Genomic DNA, 20,333 nt, shown 5'->3' with positions numbered 1-20,333 from the left:
GATTCTGTGTCTCCCTCTCTCTCTGCTCCTCCCCCATTCATGCTCTGTCTCTCTCTGTCTCAAAAATAAATAAACATTTAAAAAAAATAAATAAAAGTTGAAATTTTTGATTGTGTGTAATCTATGATCAAATGCCCTTCAGAGTCAGAACTGACTTTTGTCTGCAGACTAGGGATGTTGATAAGACCAGCATGAGGAAGAGAGGGAAGAGAACTGAAATCTATTGTGCTTCAGTAGTCTCTACATGCACAAAATATTTTATAAGCCTAGCAACTGCTATTGATGATGGAGATAATTTCCACATACTTACTTCTCTATAATTTAAATGTAAATGTAGCAGACATTAGCTTTAGTTTTCATTAAGCTATGTTTGGTTATTTGTTTGCTTTTTATTATATCTTTATTATATTTATAGCTATAACTTCATTATAAGTAACTTTAAGAAAAAATAAGGAAATTGAAGTCAAATATTTGGTCTTATCTTAGGAATATTATTGGAACAAAAAGCAAATTGTTGACCATGTGTGACATAAAATAAAACCTAGAGAGAAGGAGAAAAGCATGTTCTATGTTAATAAGCATTTATGTCACATAACATGTAATATGTTTGCGTTAATCTTTTTAGGGTACCTTTTTAATCCTGAGTAATGTGAGGCTGGACTGAAGGGAGGGATAGCATGTTCCCTTTTGAGAAAGAGGATGAATAAAAAAGACAACCCTCACCATTAGTGTGGAAAGGCTTCCCACCTCACAGGAATTGGCTATGAGTCATGGTGGAACAGGTCCACCACAGGGCCTGTATACAAGGGAATGGTGGCTCGGTGTGGTGTGAAGTGGCCCCTGAATTGGCTATGCAGTCCTATAAACACTCCATTACCCAAATGTAGGGCCCAATGCAGGAAAGGGAAGGTATTTCCTTACCAAAAAGGTGGGTAATGGACTCAGTCGGTCAGGGGTCATTATGGGTGAGAATAGGATATCCATTCTCTAATTTCCACTTCACAACAACACCCCTGTAAGATGGATTTTACCTTCTCAGGGCTGCCTGGATGACTCAGTCGGTTAAGCATCCACCTTCTGCCATGATTTCATGGTTTATGAGTTTGAGCCCCCTGTCGGGCTCTGTGCTGATAGCTCAGAGTCTGGAACCTGCTTCGGATTGTCTCCCTCTCTCTCTGCCTCTTCCCCTGCTCATGCTCTCTCTCTCTCTCTCAAAATAAACATTAGGGGAAAAAAAGGTGGATTTTACCTTCTCCTTGGGACTTGTGCTAGAACCAACCTTTGGATCTTCTGCTCCAATTCCTGGTGACTTTTTACCATATCATAGGGATAATATGTTAATGATTAACTTATTAGCAAATGCTTCTATTGAGAAGTTACCCTACCTGAAAATTCCCAAAGTGAGGGGAACATTATTGAAAAAGCTGTGATCTCCAGAAGGTTCTATTAAGTCAACTAAGTGCTTGGGCCCAATTTTAATGCTTCTGGCAAGTGGGAGTTCAGTGCCACTACTGTATGGAAGAATGTGTCCCTGGGGACCAAGGAGACTTCAGACGAAGTTGAGCTTGTTACTCTCCCTGGAGAAATTCTTTGATGAGGGCAGAGACATCTGTAGGGACTCCAAGAGTGTATTAGGGATGTTACCAGTCTCAGAGCTGAGTTGGGTTTGCAAGGATATAGAATTTGGTGACATACTTCATATTTTAATTTATATGGGACAGAAAACTCTGTAAGAAAGACCTGAACTTAAATTCATATTCATAATTATAGCTTAGATTTATACGACTCTGACAGATGGCCTTGGTGGTTTTGACAAAAGGCCACATTGCAGGGAGGAACAAGAAGGAAGGCCCTATGTTTGGAGTTTAAATACTTTTGACCTAGGAGAAGCAGAAAGAAGATAGTATGAGAAGAGCTGAGGTGGTAAAGGGCAGTTCGGTGGGAATAGAGAAGTATTAAGTAGATTTCTTCCATTTAAAAAATCAAACAGTGATAAGATGTTGAATGTTGTTTTACATTTATGTTTATCTTGGTAAGAGCAAAATAAATACCTCTTTGCTGGTAGTGATGTTTCTGGTATTAGAAAAAAGTTTGGAGGAAAATTTGCAAATAAATGCAGTAATTAAAATTCTGTACTATGATAGGCTTTATTATCAAATGAATATATGTTGTCTTTGAGAGGCTTAACTCCATCTTAGGGTCAGTTTACATGAAGGGATGTCTGGGCACTATGCCATTTTATTCTCTATCAGCTGTGTTTGCCAGAGTTCTCTTCTCGGTGTGGTTCCTGGTTAAGGCTGGTCATGTGAGAAACCTGCCTGAGATTTGGAAAGGGGCAGAGTTAGGCAAAAGCCTTTACATTTGTCAGGTCGCTGCAGGGCCCCAGGTGCAACTCATACTTATCGCTAATCTGTTGACTGCAGTCTTCATGTGGTGGGGCAGCAAGTGGCTCAGGTTCTCCCAGCTCCTACCAGATCTCTTTCAGTTTGAGCCTTGGGCCATCCACATAATAAAGGTTTGGAATAGATGAGAAATAGACAAAACAGTACCAGTCTGTCCTCACTGCCTCACCGAGTTTGTCCTTCTTCTACCTACTTTCCTCCTGCTCTCCTTCCTCACTATCTGCCCTGCTGACCTACAGTAACTGTAAGCCCATCATGAAATCAGAGCCCACAAACTTCCATAGCCTTCCCCAACTCTCCTTTGTGATCTTAGAGACTTTGCTCTAATCCTTTAGGTGCTCCCTTCTGGACCTGTATTCCTCTGCTTCTTCCCAAATTGTGTAAGGTCTCCTTTAGTAACTCCCTTATTCACATCACTCACGGTGGCCCTGAATCCTTGGTCAAATCCTAACTGATACAGATACTATATCTGTGCAACATACCTCCGTATGAATAACAGGAACCTCAAAGGGAATTACTCTCTAGGTACTCTCCAACCTAAATTTGGGGTGCCTTGACAAAGCAAAGGAAAGAATAATGAACTTTACAACCATCTAAGGTTGTCAGGTTACTGAAGTCTGCTATTGTCTCCTAAACTTGAATTAAAGATTCAATAGAAAAAAAGATTCATGTTAATTAGAGAACAGATTACTATGTTTATGTAATCTGAAAGAAGTAAGTATCCTTGTTTTATAGGGCCATTAACAGGAACCAGGAAACATCAGTAGAAAGGAAATGTTATGCTGATCGCATATCAACAAAAATATATTTGAGAAGTATTACAGGTAGTTGGATGATTATATAAGATGTATATTTATCACTTTCAGCAGAGACAGTTCTAATATATATCTTGATAAGGATCTGGAAGAATAAAGTATGGTTTCATTTAATTAAAGTAAAAATGTTAGATCAGTTAACTTGGCAATTGTTTGCATGTTTCAGATAGAACAGAGGGAACTCTTCAGAAAGCAGGGAACATTGTTAGTTGCTTTGTTCTTAAATTTTTTTCATACTAGCTAGTAAAGTACTTTCTAGATGAAAACCTCTAGTCAGTGGTTCTTTTGGAAAACAACATACCATTTAGTTTTCAAGAAGAGTAATTTTTTAAATTAAGCCCTTGTGTCTCGCACGATGTTGTGTATAATACAGCATGATTTTGAGAGCATTTGCTTATTCTCCCTCATCGTCACATTCTTCTAAAATATTAACATGGGGAAGAATTTAGAATCAAATTTCCTTCTCTATATTTGTCACTCAGTGATCATTACCATTTACTTTTGAGTTTGAAATCACAGTTTCATGCAGTTCTTCAGCTTTAATTCCTCCTTCTCCACAAAGTAGGGACTCTTTGAAGCACAGAATATTATGGTAGTAGAGGCAGGTGTGAGAGGGGCACCACTGTAGGGGTGGGGTGTTGCATAAGGGCACAAGAGCTGATGACAGGCACTAAGAAGGCAGAGGAAGGAGTGCAGAAAGGGGCACTATTTATAAAATTGGGGGGGCAGATCTCTCACTTTCAGTATAGTTTATTTGCAGAAGCATTTATTTCACTTTACCCAAAGTCAAATTCATTAGGTTTATTACCTGATGTTCAAGTAATTGCAGGTGACAATTTCCCCAAGTGTTTGATCCCTATGTAACATAGGTCACTTTTTTCTAGCTCCAAATAACAGTTTAGTTTCCATTCCACCAACTCTTTGGTGCTGAAGATAGGGCTACAGAGCAGCACCCTACTTCTAGGTCTCATTTTCTGTATTAGTCAACTTTGCTATTGTAACAAAACCTTATGGTCTTGCAACAACAAAACATGTATTTCTCATTCACAGGAAGTGTAGTCTGTGGTCAGCTGTGGCTTTGTTCTAAGTGTCTTCACATTCTGGGACCCAGGTTAAAGGGGAAATACCTATATGGGACATTCCCATTCTTGTGACAGAGGGAAAGATCTAAAGCCCTGGAAGAAGCTTCTTCATAAAGCTTCTGCTCAGCTGTGGCATATATTACGTGTGTTCACATTCTAATGACCAAAACATGTAAGTGGCCAAGCCCAAAGCCAGTGAGGTGAGGAGGTATACTCTCCCTGCAGGAGGAATGTCAAGTCACATAACAGTAGTATGTCATACTGTTAGAAGGAAGAGGTAGTGAATAATGGCAAACAAGATACCACCTACCATAAGTATGTGTAAGCATTTCCTTTTCTCATATTTTCACTTCAAACAGTAGCTCTCTTGGCCCAGCCTCTTTGCTCTTTTATTTACCTGTTGCCTGGGCCAATCACACCCTTGGTGCTAGCTTTGCTCTATTTTTTAAAATTTATCTTCGTTGAGGTGTAATTGATACATACTATGTCAGTTTCAGGAGTAAAACGCAATTCTTCAACTATATGTATAAATTGCAAATGGTCACTATAGTAAGCCTAGTTAACATCCATTACCACACATGGTTATAATTTTTTTTTATTGTGACGAGAATATTTAAGTTTACTCTCTCGACAACTTTCAAATGTACAGTGCAGTATTATTAACTATAGTCACCATGCTATACATTTCATCCCCATGACTTATTTTAAAACTGGAAGTTTGTACCTTTTGACCCAGTTCATACATTCCCCCTGCCTCTGGCAACCACCAGCCTGTTCCCTGTATCTATGAGCTTGGTTTTTTTGGTTTTGTTTTGTTTTTTTAAGATTCTACATGTAAGTGAGATCGTACTGTCATTGTCTGATTTATTTCAGTTAGCATAATGCCCGCAAAGTCCATCTATGTTGTTGCAAATGGCATGATTTCATTCTTTTCTATGGCTATATAATATTCCATTGTATGTATATACCACATTTTCTTTATCCATTCATTCATCACTGGACACTTCAGTTGTTTATATATCTTGGCTATTGTCAATAATGCTGCAGTGAAATGGGGGTGCAACTTTTCAAGTTCTTGTTTTTGTTTTCTTTGGCTAGGTACCCAGAAGTGGTGTTGCTGGATGATATGATAGTTCTGTTTTTAATTTTTTAAGGAATTCCATACTCTTTTCCATAGTGGCTATACTAAGAGTACACGAGAGTTCCCTTTTCTTCACATCCTTGCCAGTATTTGTTATTTCTTGTCTTTTTGATAATAGCCATTCTAACAGGTGTCGGGTGATATCTAATTATGGTTTTGAATTGCATTTCCTTGATGATTAATGATGTTGAACACCTTTTTATGTCCCTGTTGGCCATCTGTATGTCTTTTTTGGAAAAATATCTTCTGCCCATTTTTAAAAATTGGATTGTTTGTGGGTTGTTTTCTTGTTTTTGTTTTTGTTTTTTGCTATTAAGTTATATGAATCCTTTAGAAATTTTGATTATTAGCTCTTTATTGGTTATATGATTTGCAAATATTTTCTCCCACTCAGTAAGTTGCTTTTTCATTTTCTTAATGATTTCTTTTGCTGTGCAGAAGTTCTTTAGTTTGATATAGTCCTATTTATTTATTTATTTATTTATTATTTTTTAAAATTTATTTATTTTGAGAGAGAGAGAGAGAGAGAGAGAGAGAGAATCCCAAGCACGCTCTGCACTGTCAACATAGAGCCAGATGCAGGGCTCGAACTCACAAACCATGAAATCATGACCTGAGCCAAAACCAGGAGTCAGATGCTTAACCAATTGAGCCACCCAGGTGCCCCTCACTTGTTTATTTTTGCTTTTCTTGCTTTGCTTTTCATGTCATATTAAAATAATCATCTCTAAGACTTATGTCTTAGAGATGATAGGAGCCTACCATCTATGTTTTCTTCTCAGAGTTTGATGGTTTCAGGTCTCACATTTAAGTCTTTAATCCATTTTTAGTTAATTTTTGTGTATGGTGTAAAATAGTTGTCAAGTTTTACTCTTTTATATGTGGCTGTTCAATTTTCCCAACACTGTTTATTGAAGATACTGTCCTTCCCTTGGCTCATTTGTCATAAATTAATTGACCATATATGCATGGGTTTATTTCTCATCTCTCTATTTTGTTCTGTTGATCTATATGTCTGTTTTTCTGCCAGTGTCATACTGTTTTAATTACTACAGCTTTGGAATACAGTTTGAAATCAGGGAGCATGATTCCTCCAGCTTTGTTCTTCTTTCTCAAGATTGCTTTGGCTATTCAGGGTCTTTTGTGATTCCACACAAATTTTAGGATGAAAATGCCATAGGAATTTTGATAGTGAGCACATTGAATTTGTAGATTACTTTGTATAGTATGGATCTTTTAAAAATACTGATTTTTGGGGCACCTGGGTGGCTCGGTCGGTTAATCGTCCGACTTCGGCTCAGGTCATGATCTCACAGTCCGTGAGTTCGAGCCCCGCGTCGGGCTCTGTGCTGACAGCTCGGAGCCTGGAGCCTGTTTCGGATTCTGTGTCTCCCTCTCTCTCTGCCCCTCCCCTGTTCATGCTCTGTCTCTCTCTGTCTCAAATATAAATAAACGTTAAAAAATAAAAAAAATAAAAATAAAAAAAAATACTGATTCTTTCAGTCCTTGAGCCTGGACTATCTTTCCGTTTATTTATATCTTCTTTAATTTTTCTCATTAACGTCTTGTGGCTTTCAACATATAGGTCTTTCACCTTTTTGGTTAAATTAATTCCTAGGTATTCTATTCTTTTTGATGCAATTGTAAATGCAATTTTTTCTTCATTTCTCTTTCTGATAGTTCATTATTAGTGTATTTAACTACAGAAGATGTTTATGCACCAACTTTGTATCCTGCAACTTTATTATATTTATTAGTTGTAACAGTTTTTTGATGAAATATTTAGGGTTTTATATATAATATCATTGTATGTGCAAATAGTGGCAGTTTTACTTCTTTCTTTCTAATTTGGATATATTTTATTTCTTTTTCTTGCCTCATTGCTTTGGTTAGGACTTCCAAAATACTGTGGCAAGAGTGAGTGGGCATCCTTGTCTTATTCCTGATCTTAGAGGAAAAGTTTTCAGCTTTTCACCATTGAATATTATGTTAGCTGTGGACTTGTCATATATGTACGGCCTTTGTTATGTTGAGGTACACTCCCTCTATCCCTACTTTGTTGAAAGTTTTTGTCATAAATGGATGTTGAATTTTGTTAAGTGCTTTTTTTCTGCATCTGTTTAGATGACTGTATGATTTTTATCCTTCATTTTATTAATGTGGTATATCACATCGACTACTTTGTGGATGTTGAACCATTCTTGCACCCCTGAAATAAGTCCTACTTGATCATGGTTTATGATCTTCTCAATGTATTGCTGAATTTGATTTGCACCCTCCTTTTATTTTAGTTCTTTGCATGAAAACCAAATCACTCATTGTGAAATTTTCCTTCAATTTTTTTCCTCCTTTTGTTCTGATATTAGAACTACACTTTCAATATTAATACTAATTGTGAATTATTATTGAATGCAAACAATATCATATGGCATTTAAGAACATTTGTGATTTCTTGTATAGATTTTTTTGTTTTTTATACTCAAGAAATAGTATCTTGTATTGTCATCTGCATTTTAGTATAAATATTCTGTCTCCCTAGCTAGACTGTAAATATTCTTTGAGGAAAGGGATGTCCTTCCATTATTTTATAGCTTCAGTGTCTAACTCAGCTATTGGCTGTTTAAGATACTTGTAGGTAAGTTACTTTATAAAGATTCAAGGTGTTTTTAAAATATTGAATCTGCTCATATTCTTCTAAGTTTGAGTTTCTAAATGTAGAGAAAATAGTTTGAAACAGTTAAAAGCCAATCAGTTTATTTTATCAACAAATCATTCTTCAGCAAGATACTTTGATTATTGCTAGTTTTTCTTCTCAGATAAAGTATCTATTGATTTTAAGAAGAATAATATCTAAAACACTTATGGCATGATATTGTAGCATATTTTTTACTTTTTTTGAGTAAATTTGACATCTAACATTGTGTAAATTCAAGGGGTACGTCATGTTACTTTGATATATTTATATATTATAATATGGTTGTAGTTGTAATGATATTTATCATATTACATACTTATAGTACAATATTATTGTCTATTCAGTAAACTGCATTACATCTGTGGCTATTTTAGTACTTGTTATAAGTTTGTACCCTTTAACACCATCAATCTTATCCCTCCCCTGTTACCGCTGGTAACCACTGTTTTACATACACACTCTCTCTCTCTGTTTCTTTCTTTTTTTTTTTTTTTGATATATGTCTGACTTTTTTAGATTCTACATATAAGTGATATCATGCAGTACTTGTCTAATTTATCATATGAAGCTTATTTTTCTACCTTCATTGGTCATTACTGTTCACCTAGGTATCTGAAATTTAAAAAATTTACCTTATAGGTACTTATTATTCTTTAATACAATTATGAATGCAACTGGGCTTATAGCTCAGAGTGGTTTCAATTTCTAAATTGAAAAAAAAGATAAAGAGATAAAGAATAAGGAAATGTGCTTTAATGTACATAAAATGTACATTTATTTATTTTTGAGACAGAGAGAGACAGAGCATGAACGGAGGAGGGTCAGAGAGAGAGGGAGACACAGAATCTGAAACAGGCTCCAGCCTCTGAGCCATCAGCACAGAGCCTGACGCGGGACTTGAACTCACGAACCCCGAGATCATGACCTGAGCCGAAGTCGGACACTTAACCGACTGAGCCGCCCAGGCGCCCCTGTAAAAAAATTTTTTTAATGGAGAATGAAATACATCATGTTGGGTTGAGTAAACAACAAGTATTAAATGATTTATAGTATATATTTGACCAAAATGTGTGGAAGCAGGAGGACAGATCACACTGGAAGACAGAACACAGCTTCATTCTATGAAAGCAGATAAAACTTCATAGAGGGTGTGACACTTCAAATAGGCTTTATTGGAGAAAAGAAGTTTGAGAGGCAGGAAAGGGGAGAAGGGCATTTCAGGAGAAAGCCCAGAAGAGAGAAGGGATCTGCATGCTTGGAGAGTATACAGCAGGGAATAGCAGAAGATGAGAAGGAAAAGAAGAGAGATGGACAATAGAGGTACAGTGATGAAGGATCTTACATTAGTTTCTCAGGGCTGTTGTAACAAATTACCACAAACTTGGTGGCTTAAAGCAACAGAAATTTATTCTCTGGCAGTTCCAGAGGCCAGAACTCTAAATTCAAGATGTTGGGAAAGTTGATTTTTTTTTTTCCTGGATGCTCTGAGGGAGAATCTATCCCATGCTTCTTTCCTAGCTTGTAGTTGCCAGCAATCCTTGATATTCCTTGGCTTGTAGATTCATCACTCCAACCTCTACTTCTGTCTTCACATTGCCTTCTCTGTGTGTCTCAGTCTTCTCTTCTATATCTTGTAAGGAAAAGTGTCATTGGATTCCTGATTATAGGATAATCTTGAGATCCTTGGTTATATCTACAAACACCCTCTTTCCCAATAAGATCACATTCACAGGTTCTGGGAAGATACATGTTTTGGAGGGTTATCACTCAACCCACTTTGACAAGGACTTAATCCTATAAATAAAAGTTTATAGGCAAGGCTGTGCCATTATTACACTTATGTGGAAGATGACACTGGTAGAAAATGGACAAATGATGAAGACTTGAATTAAGTCAAGTGAGTTTAGAGAAGAGAGGCTAGATTCAAAAAGAAATTTCTGAGGTAAGTATACCTCAGATTGAGTGTGTAAGATGGGGAAGAAAGAGTGATCTTGGGAATGATAAATTTGGGTTGTCTGTGAGACATATAGGAGCAAATGCTTTATAGCGGTTGGAAATGTAGGTTGGGGATTTGGGAGGGAGCTTGGGTGGTTAACTGTTAAATCAATGGTGTCCAATAAACCACACCTGTGAGTATTCACATTCTTGTCACTCCTCTGACTCTGTACTTGGCTATATGATTGGCTTTGGCCAATGGAACATTACCAAGTATGATGCAAGTTTGATAAGCCTTTGTACAGAAGGGCAATGTGGCAGCAGCACTTTTTATATGAAGGAGAAAGTAACTTTTACCATTTTGCTAATGTAATTTACCCCGTGTGGCATATAGGCATCCACATAGTTACTTTATAAATTTACCATTCTCTTGTGAGTTACTGTGGGTTATAAAATTGTACTGGACTAAGGTGAAATCACTACTAGGATAAGGAATAACAACTTAAACATGGATACATGTTGAAATTCTACACAAATAGAATGGGGGAAGAAGGTGCTTACAAAATTTAAAACCAGGTAAGACACCTGCAGTGGTTAATTTTATGTGTCAACTTGTGTAGGGATCAGAGTACTAAGATTAAACATTGTTTTGGGTGTCTCCTCTCTAGATGAGATTAGCATCTGAACTGAAGGACTCAGTAGATTGCTCTCTCCAGTGTGATTGGGCACCATTCCTTCATTCTGTTGAAGGCCTGAATAGAACAAAAAGTGAAAAAAAGGGAATTCAACTCTTTTCCTGCCTTACTGCTTGAGATGGAACATCTCATCCCCTCCTGCCCTTGGACTGGGATTTACCTTATTTAGTCCCCTTGTTCTCAGGTCTTTAGACTTGGACTGAATTACATCACTTGGCTTTCCTGGATTTCTTGCTTTCTTTCTTTTTTTTTTTTTTAATTTTTTTAAATGTTTATTTATTTTTGAGAGAGACAGAGACAGAATGCGAGTGGGTCAGGGGCAGAGAGAGAGGGAGACACAGAATTGGAAGCAGGCTCCAGGCTCTGAGCTGTCAGCACAGAGCTTGACGCAGGGCTCGAACTCATGAGCCATGAGATCATGACCTGAGCGGAAGTCGGACGCTCAACCGACTGAGCTACCCAAGCGCCCCTGGCTTTCCTGGATTTCTAGTTTGCAGACACCAGATCACGGGATTCAGCCTCCATAATCATGTGAGCCAGTCCGTCATAATAAATCTCTCTCTCTCTCTCTCTCTGGATGGATAGATGGATGGATATGGATATATTACTTTTGGGTTTTATTGATTCTGTTTCTCTAGAAAATCCCAAATACAGCTCCTTGGGTTTTGGATTTGACATAGAACATGACCAAATTCTGATGTTATATCTTCATATAAAGATAAATATGAATATCTCTGTGGAACTTACAGTTTAGAGACTTTTAATCTTGGGAATTGGAATAAACCTTCTTTTGTTTGATCCTGTGGACCTCTATCTCCTAAAATAATAATATGCCAATTTTAACTTTTTTGAAGTGAGTGTTTCATTTTGGAAATTGCTTCAACCTATCTGATGATGCCTATTGATCACACAGTGAAAGTCTGTTTTGGGAGATGGAATGATTAGGAGACACACTTAAGAAACAGAAGTTCATTGGGTCAAGAGATTGGTTTCAAGTTCTGGGATGTTGGTAAGGGTGGGATGGAACCAGGAGCACATCAGAGGTTGTGCTTAGCAGATGACTGGAGGAGTTATGTGTCTGCTCTAGATCTCAGTTTCCACATGTGGAAAATGAAAGTGGAGTATTAGATGATCTCTACAGTTCCACCGAATGCTAAAATATAACAGCTCCCTTTGGAATAACAGAAGTTATCTTGTATGGAAGCCAATGAGTGATCAATAAATGCTAATTGACAATGGCAGTGATAAAGTAATGAATACTTGGATCAAAAAAGAAGTTCTTGTTCTTGAAAACTACAAATAGGAAGGCCCTTTTATATTTTCCATTCTCCAATGAGAGGCTACTTGGTCAATATATACAGCTTGGTAGAAAGAGAAGGGGTGGCTAGAGAGGGAGTCAACAGAGCATCTTTCTTGAACTGATTGACTTATCATCACAGTATCATACCTTTTCAGGGTTAGTGCCCTTCAGGGTTCTGTTGACTGCAAATGTTGTTGTAGAATCTATTATAGACAGTTTTGATGGAATTAGCAGACTTACACAGAAAACAGGGCAGAATTACAGAAGATTCTTTGGAGCTATAGCATCCAGAATTTGATAAGGGGACTTCTTCAAGGTTCCATACTGGGCCAAATATTTTCTACTTGTCTCCCCATAGCTTATACAGATCCTTCTTTGTCCCTGCTATTCTCTGCCTAGAAAGGATGACCTATATGGATTCTATCAACAAGCTCCAGCACCCTCTAGCTCCAAGTTGGGTCTGGTCATGCTAGGAGGGAGGGAAAATCAGTTCAAGGTATTTGAGGTCAACTTGAGTGTTGATGTCCTTTGACAAGCTGTCACTACTCCTCTGAAGGCAGTTGCTACTATATAAGCCCCCTGTCCTTTGGGTCCTGGTGACCTTCCTCTTCCTTCTCCCATTAGGTCTGGGGGTGGTGACTTCTCTTTTGCTGCAAGTCCCAAGTTTATTCACTGTCCCAGTGGTTTGTCCATATTCTACCTTGGTAATCATTCTCCTTGTAAATTAACCCTCTTGAAATTACTTTGTGCTCTGTTTTTCTCTTGGGACCATGACTAATACACATACTATTCTACGAACTGAGAATGAAAAGGAAATGGCAGCTGGGGCCACATCAACACACATCTTATCATGCAGCCCTCCATTGCAGCCTTCTGGACTACCTTACGAGTATTTTTGGTCACCTTCTCGCTTCTTTCCTCAACCATTGACGCCTTCATTGACCCCATAAATCAAGCAGGGAATAAGGCTGCAGCCAATTCAAAACCAAGCTTGATATGCTCAATTAATTTTCCTACTCTTTCCAGTATTCTTTCTCTACTGCCACTCCTCTTGGTGCTGTAGACCATGGAATCCTCAAAGGCAGAGGTTTTGTCTTAGTCTTCTTTTGTCCCTAGAGCCTGGAATATGATAAATGCTAAGTAACTGCTTTTATAATGAAAACATAGAAGATAGAATTAAGGAAATGACTGCTTATTAAACCTTCTATTTCCAGACAGACCAGGAATGGCCTACTTCTCTTCCTTCTTTGAGGATGCTCAGTGCTTTTCTTACTTCCATGTACAACATTGCTGCTGTATTATAACCAGTCATGTGTTGGTAAATGGTTTTTGTTGTTGTTGTTTTATAAGTTTTATTGAGATATAATTCACATATCATATAATTCACCTATTTAAAGTTTACAATTCAGTGGACTTAAGTATAGTCACAGAATTTTGTAATCAGCACCACAATCAGTTTTAGAACATTATTTTCATTATCTCAAAAAGAAACCCTACCGGTTAGTGGTCGTCTGTTTCTTCCCTGTCTTCTCTCCCCTCACCTTCTGGCAACCACTAATCTACTTTCTATCTCTTTGGATTTGTTTATTGTGGACATTTCCTATAAATGAAATCACACAATATGTGGTCCTTTGTGAGTAGGTTCTTTCACTTTGCTTAACATTTTTAAGGTTCATCTAAGTTGTAGCATATCAGAACATGTATACTTCCTTATTATGGCCAAATAATACTCCATTTTATGGATATAACACATTTTATTTATCCATTCATCAGTTGATGGACAAAATTTGTTTTCACTGAATGTTGGTAAATGTTTAACAGCTAGGAATCTGGAAAAAAAAAATCCTGATGTGTAGCACTTGTTGATTTCCATCATGTAAATAAGCCCTTCATGGCTGATTGCAAGCTACATAATGTCACTGAACATAGAGTTGGAAAGAGCTGCTAAAATAAAATAGGCTCTTGTGAGCCCCTGCAAGCCAGTTCCAGCATACTACCTTGACCATCTTTACTGATATTTCACTCAAGTTACCAGAGATGGGATCACATGCAGTGAGGTTTCCATGCACTATTACTTTAGGATAATTACAATGATTATATAAAAGTAATACAACAGCCAACATTTATTGAGCACTTCCTATGTATCAGGTACTGTGCTAATCATTTTTTAAAATTTAATTCCTGACCATCACTATTTCCTTAGTAGCCTGCATCTCCAAACTACCAATATTCTGTGCTTGATTCACTGTCTTCTTAATTACTCCAAATGCATCGCATCTCACAATTCTTGCACATGCCTCCTCTACCTGGTACATTCTTTTCCCTAGATATCAACATAGCTCCTTGCCTCATTTCCACCAGATCTCCACTCAGGTGTCCCCTCCTCAGAAAGGTCTTTCCACTACCTCATCCCTTATCTAATCCTTTGCCAAGTTTTGTTTTTCTTCACAGCGCTTGGTGCCAATGTTCTCTTACTCTCTATATTTATTTTCCTATTTGTTTATTGGCTGTCTCCCCACCATAATGTCAGCTCCACGAAGACAGGGTCTTTGTTTTGTTTACTGTTGCATTTTAAATGCCAAGGCCATGTTCTTAATCATGCTGACTAAGCTGGGAAGTATGGAATTTGTGCACAAGGGCCTCTCTTCCCCCTGTCTGCTCCTCCTGGTGCTATCAGAGGAATGTTTAGAGAACATTCTGCCCTAGTCCCTGCATCTCTGTTACTAGTCCAAATCCTGCCATAGATGAGACTCAGCTGACACAGGTGGAAGACAATCCAGTGATGTGGCTAAGAGTGTGCCTTACTCTGGAGCCAAACTAAATGGATTTGCATCCCAGTTTTGGCACCCACTGTCTGTGCACCTTGGGTTTAATACCCAACTTCTCAGAGTTTCTCCATCTTTAAAATGGGAGAAGATTCCCCATCTCATAAGTCTGTTTTGAGGATTAAATTAATCTCTTAATTTAAAGTGATTGGGGCACCTGGGTGGCTCAGTCAGATAAGTGTCTGACTTCTGCTCAGGTCATGATCTCACAGTTGTGAGTTTGAGCCCTACATCAGGCTCTGCACTGACACTGTGGAACCTGCTTGGGATTCTCTCTCTCCCTCTCTCTCTGCCCCTCCCTTGCTTGTGCTCTCCCTCTCAAAAATAAACATTAAAAAAATAATAAAATAAACTGATCAGTGCTGGGACATCTGGATGGCTCAGTAGGTACAGCATGCTGATCTCAGGGTCATAAGTTCAAGCCCCATGTTGGGTGTGGAGCCTACTTAAGAAAAAAATAATAATGTGATCAATACATAGTAAGTGCTTGATACACGTTGTCTTCTTAGCTCTGAGGACATCTTCTGGCAGTAATCTTTACTTACTGTGTAAGTCACCCGTATAAGCCTGCCATGTGGAAAACTGTAAATAAAGTCACTACTTAGCTCTTTATTCTATTACCCTAATTGCTAGCATTCTGTAAGAGCACGTCTAGATTGTCCTGCTGTCAGAGGGAACTGGATAGTTCCTAGTCTGCTTTTGCTTCTCACAAAAGAGGAGACCTCTGAGCATCAAGAAAGTGTAATCAGCCTGCCATTCTTTCCTGGGAAATCACCTATATTTAACCACTAGGTTTAGAAAAGCCCCAAGGGAAACTTGATGTTATTCTCAGTCTAGCTAGCAGAGACAAGCCATATCTGGAACATCCCTGGGTCTGTAGAAAGAAAAGCCTCTCACAGAAGAGAAGTCCTTGCCCACAAGACCTAGGATGTTGGGAGTAAAGGAAGCATTGGTGGCTTTGCCAGACTGAGTGGAGAAAGAAGGAAGAGATGGTAGGTCATTCGTGAAAAGAAGAGAAACCACCCAGTATGCAGGACTGGCTTGGAAAGAAGCCCCCTGAGGCCCTGAAGCCCACCTTGCTATATGCCCCCTGCTAGGCAGGGTCCGCCTAATCCAAGGGGCTGTATTTTTTACACCCTCCCTGCATGTACCACCTTTCTCCACTTCCTCAGTCAGGTCCATGAATTTGGTTAAAGTCGTAAGTCAGATGGGAAACTTCACTTGCTAATTTCGGGGAAATTCAGTTCCATTAATATTTACTGAACGCCCACAAGGAGCTGGGCAGTATTAGTGGGCAGTCCCAGGAATCCTAGGAACCAACAGTGCACAGTCGCATCCCAGAAAAATAATCTTCCCTGTCTCTGAGCATCCTCATTTCCTTGGAGTCAGCTTCTGGGTCTGATCCCTGCAAAACACCAACACTTTCCCCGTACTTGGGCTCCCACTGGGCTCCCTGGGGCCTCTTGGAAACGCCGGGAGGATTAAAGGGTGGGGAATTGGGAGGGCTAGGGAGGTAAGGAAGGGAGGAGGGGAAAGGAACAAGGTGCATCTCCCCCTTTAATCGTGTTCCAATCAGGAGTCGGCCCTGTTCCCGGACTCCGATTCCGGCGGTCCAGAGAATCTTCCAGGAACCGCCTGGCATCCTGGGCGGTGGAGTTTGGCTGGTCCGGGCGCCGGAGCCTCCCTCCTCCCACCTCTTCCCTCCCTCCGGGCTCCGCGCCTCACTCAGGGGCGTGTCCTGCCCTACCTCCCTTTCACAGTGGTCCACTCATCCGGTTACAGCGGCAGCGGCAGCGGCAGCAGCCTGAGCACGAACAGCGATAGCTCCGGGTTTCCAGACGGGAACTGTGGCCACGGCAACAGCTCAGTGGGGGGCACCTGTGCGAAGCAGGAGTAGCAGGGCGAGGGGGTGGGGTTCTTGCCAGCCACTCTCTGAGCCCGAAGGAAGGGGCACCTCCCAGCTGAGATTCCAGTGCTCAGCAGAATCTCTCACCGAACTGGGAATACTGGTGGGGACAGACATGTGCTGGACCAGCTAGAGGGCTGGGGTAGGTAAACATTAGGTCCAAGCGTAGAGTGGCAGTGAAGCTGTGTCTGGGACCATGACGGCCTCACACCTGGACTTTGGGGAAGTGGAAACTTTCCTGGACAGACACCCAGAGTTATTTGAAGATTACCTGATGCGGAAGGGGAAGCAGGAGATGGTGGAGAAGTGGCTGCAGAGACACAGTGAGAGTCAGGGGGCTGTAGGCCCGAGGCCCGCAGTGGCCAGCACCAACAGCTTGGCTCACAGCGGTGGCAGACGCAGCGGCAGTGTTGGTGGTGGCCCTGGACCAAATAGCTCTGCCAACAGCCAGCCCACTCTGGGCGGCGGGGACTGTGGTGGGGTTCCCCTGAGTCCCAGCTGGGCCAGTGGCAGCGGGGGCGACGGGAGCCTGCAGCGGAGAGCTTCTCAGAAAGAGCTAAGGAAGAGTTTTGCTCGCTCCAAGGCCATCCACGTGAACAGGACCTACGATGAACAGGTGACCTCCCGGGCCCAGGAGCCCCTGAGCAGTGTGCGGCGGAGGGCACTTCTCCGGAAGGCCAGCTCCCTGCCCCCCACCACAGCCCACATTCTCAGTGCCCTGCTGGAATCCAGGGTGAATCTGCCTCAGTACCCCCCTACGGCCATGGACTACAAGTGCCACCTCAAAAAGCATAATGAGCGTCAGTTCTTCCTGGAACTGGTCAAGGATATCTCCAATGACCTTGACCTTACCAGCCTGAGCTACAAGATCCTCATCTTTGTCTGCCTCATGGTGGACGCTGACCGCTGCTCTCTCTTCCTGGTGGAAGGGGCAGCTGCTGGCAAGAAGAGCTTGGTCTCCAAATTCTTTGATGTGCATGCAGGAACCCCACTGCTGCCCTGCAGCAGCACAGAGAACTCAAACGAAGTGCAGGTCCCCTGGGGCAAAGGCATTATTGGCTATGTCGGGGAGCATGGAGAAACGGTCAACATTCCTGATGCCTACCAGGTAGGACTTTGCATTGTCCCCCTTCCAGAGCCCCACTGGCTTGGAAGCTAAACCTTCTGTTACCCCTTGGCATCCAGGAACACATTAATTTAGACTCTTTACAACACTAATCTTGCTACTTTTAAATTCCTTCTGAGTTTAGACCAGTTAGAATGTTACTACACCATCGTTGATATAATGGTCTTTTCCTAACCCACAGGGCTTGTAAACATTTCATGTATCACAAGGACTACATTTTGCAGTCAGTAATATCACATGTTTCTCTGTCAAGATTCCTTGTCCTTAAGAATATCAGTGTATGGTTTTAGAACAGATTTGTGAGGTGCTAGGAAAAAGTGTCTACTCCAGAATAGTAGTGTTAGTCTGAAGAAAATGGCATGTTGGTGTCTCTGATGTCTTTTGGGACTGTACTAAATTTCATTCTCTTTCAGGGTTGGACAGGGAACAGAGTACTGAACTACTTTCACATCCCTTTACCTAGCTTAAAGTTGCATGCATTTCAAGGTAGGGAGGAAGAGGAAAAGAGGAAGAAAATCAGGGGAAGAATGGGCCTCTGGCTTATGTGTGGCTTTTTAATTATTTCTGTTACTGAGTTTAGAGAGGCTGGACAAAATAGAGGGATTATTTATCTTTGGGTTTGAATACAGCATTATCTGCAGCCAGCTTTTGACAGGACTGAACAAGTAGGCTTTTAGTTTGTGAAATGAACAAAAATTGATAATTTTTTAGCAATTCCAAAAGCAGTCAGCAGGGTACACATGCTAGTTTCAAGTGGAAAAGGAAACCCAACATGCTGTTTGCTGGTATTTCTAAGTGTTTCATTTTCATAGTGATTTGAACGTGATACTAGGTACCAGATCTGAAAGCTAGTCAGTTCTGATTCTTCAGTATCTATTCACTGAATGTGATAAACTGGATGTACTTTCTATGAGACTTTTCGGGGTTCATAAGAATTGAAAGTTCTTAGCTTTGGTTATGAAAATTTTGTGGTCATTTGATGAGCACGTCTTCCGGCGTCTAATAGAGCCACCTGTTTCTCGAGAGTTTGGTTGCTGTTGATCAGAATAGCAAAAGTGGTGGGAGGGGCACTGAGGGTAAAACTTTATTTTATCTGAAAGTTGACCATTTTACATAGAAAATTGACTCGCTTGTACTAAAACCGAGTTTCACATTTTTTGTGATGTCTGTCAGTATAACACTTTCATAGTAAGGGATGCCAGTCAAAATAACCATTTTCATTCACCTTTTGTTATTGATTAGGTGTGTTATTCATTATATCCTTCTTGAAGAGATAGTCTTAGGTCAAGCAACCAATGAATGAACTTTCGCAAGTGTCTCTTTCTCTATAATCTTGGAAAGCCATAGAAAGAAGTGAAAACATTTAACAATCTTTATGGTGAAGATTCTGTAAGAAGTTGAACAATCACAGTCTTTTGTTTCCCATTACTTCCACATTCTTCTCGTGAGCTTGGGCTAAAAAAAAAAGAAAAAAGAAAAAAATCCCTTCCTAGTTGGATGACACTTGTTAGAGCTTGGAATTGCAGTCTATTCTCTTCATTGCCTTTACTTTTCTTATTCTTCCCCAGTTGATATTTTCCCATTTCTGTAGCTTTTATTTCTTGCTCTCCTTCAACTCCCAACTTGTATTTAAGACTCTTCACATAACTGCCTTTTCTTCAGGAGCAGAATTCCAGCTTCCTCAGCAGTTTACTTGTCTTCCTGCTGCCTAGAATTGTGGCTAGAGGTGTTGTCAGAGTTGCAGAAAATCAGATTTTCAACAGCTGATATTTCTTCTGGGCCCTACTTGTACTCTGAAGGCAGAGTGTAAAGCAAAGTTGCCTTTGATATTTGGAAGCTGACAGTGGGAAAGTCCCCAGGGTGGTAGCGATAGCTGTAAAGAGGACCAGGTTGTTGGGAGGACTGGCAAAGGGAACATAAGGGAAGGTATTATATAGGCTGAGTTGGAGATCTGGGTTATGCCTGGTCTTCATTTCATCCTGGACAGAGAGTTTCTCTTTTATTTCACCATTGGCTTCTACTGTATATTTCTGTATTTTTAACCTGGTGTGTTTTTTCATTTTTTTAATGCCACTTTTCTTCAGAAAAACTACTTTTTTTTTTTTTTTTTTGCTTTATTATGATACACTACAGTCACCATTAGTGTGACCTTGGGAGAATTTCTTTTTTTTTTTTTAATGTTTATTTATTTATTTTGAGGGAGAGGGGCACACAGAGAGAGAGAGAGAGGGAGAGAGAGAGAGGGAGGGAGAATCCTAAGCAGGCTCTAAACTGTCAGCATGGAGCTGGATGCTGGGCTTGATCTCACAACTGGGAGATCATGACCTGAGCCAAAATCAAGAGTCAGACACTCAACCAACTGAGCCACCCAAGCGCCCCTTTGGGAGAACTTCTTAATCTCTGAATCTCAG

General features: G+C 40.1%; 1 protein-coding gene across 4 annotated transcripts in view; it reads left to right on the top strand.

The window, feature by feature from the left end:
• PDE11A (phosphodiesterase 11A) overlaps nt 1-20,333 on the top strand; it is a 411,234-nt gene that overhangs the window by 21,216 nt on the left and 369,685 nt on the right. Inside the window, exon 1 of one of the 4 annotated variants that reach the window (XM_042949242.1) lies at nt 16,750-17,904. The exons of the other annotated variants lie outside the window; for them this stretch is intronic. Within the exon in view, the coding sequence (XP_042805176.1) occupies nt 16,993-17,904 (912 nt within the window). The 5' untranslated portion in view covers nt 16,750-16,992. Of the gene's footprint in view, nt 1-16,749; nt 17,905-20,333 lie in introns of those variants that run through there. 4 annotated transcript variants of the gene reach the window in all.

Source organism: Panthera leo, chromosome C1 (assembly GCF_018350215.1).
Source record: "Panthera leo isolate Ple1 chromosome C1, P.leo_Ple1_pat1.1, whole genome shotgun sequence".
NCBI classification, from domain to species: Eukaryota; Metazoa; Chordata; class Mammalia; order Carnivora; family Felidae; genus Panthera; species Panthera leo.
Note: the sequence above shows the minus strand (reverse complement) of the source record. Positions and strands in the feature narration are given on the sequence as shown.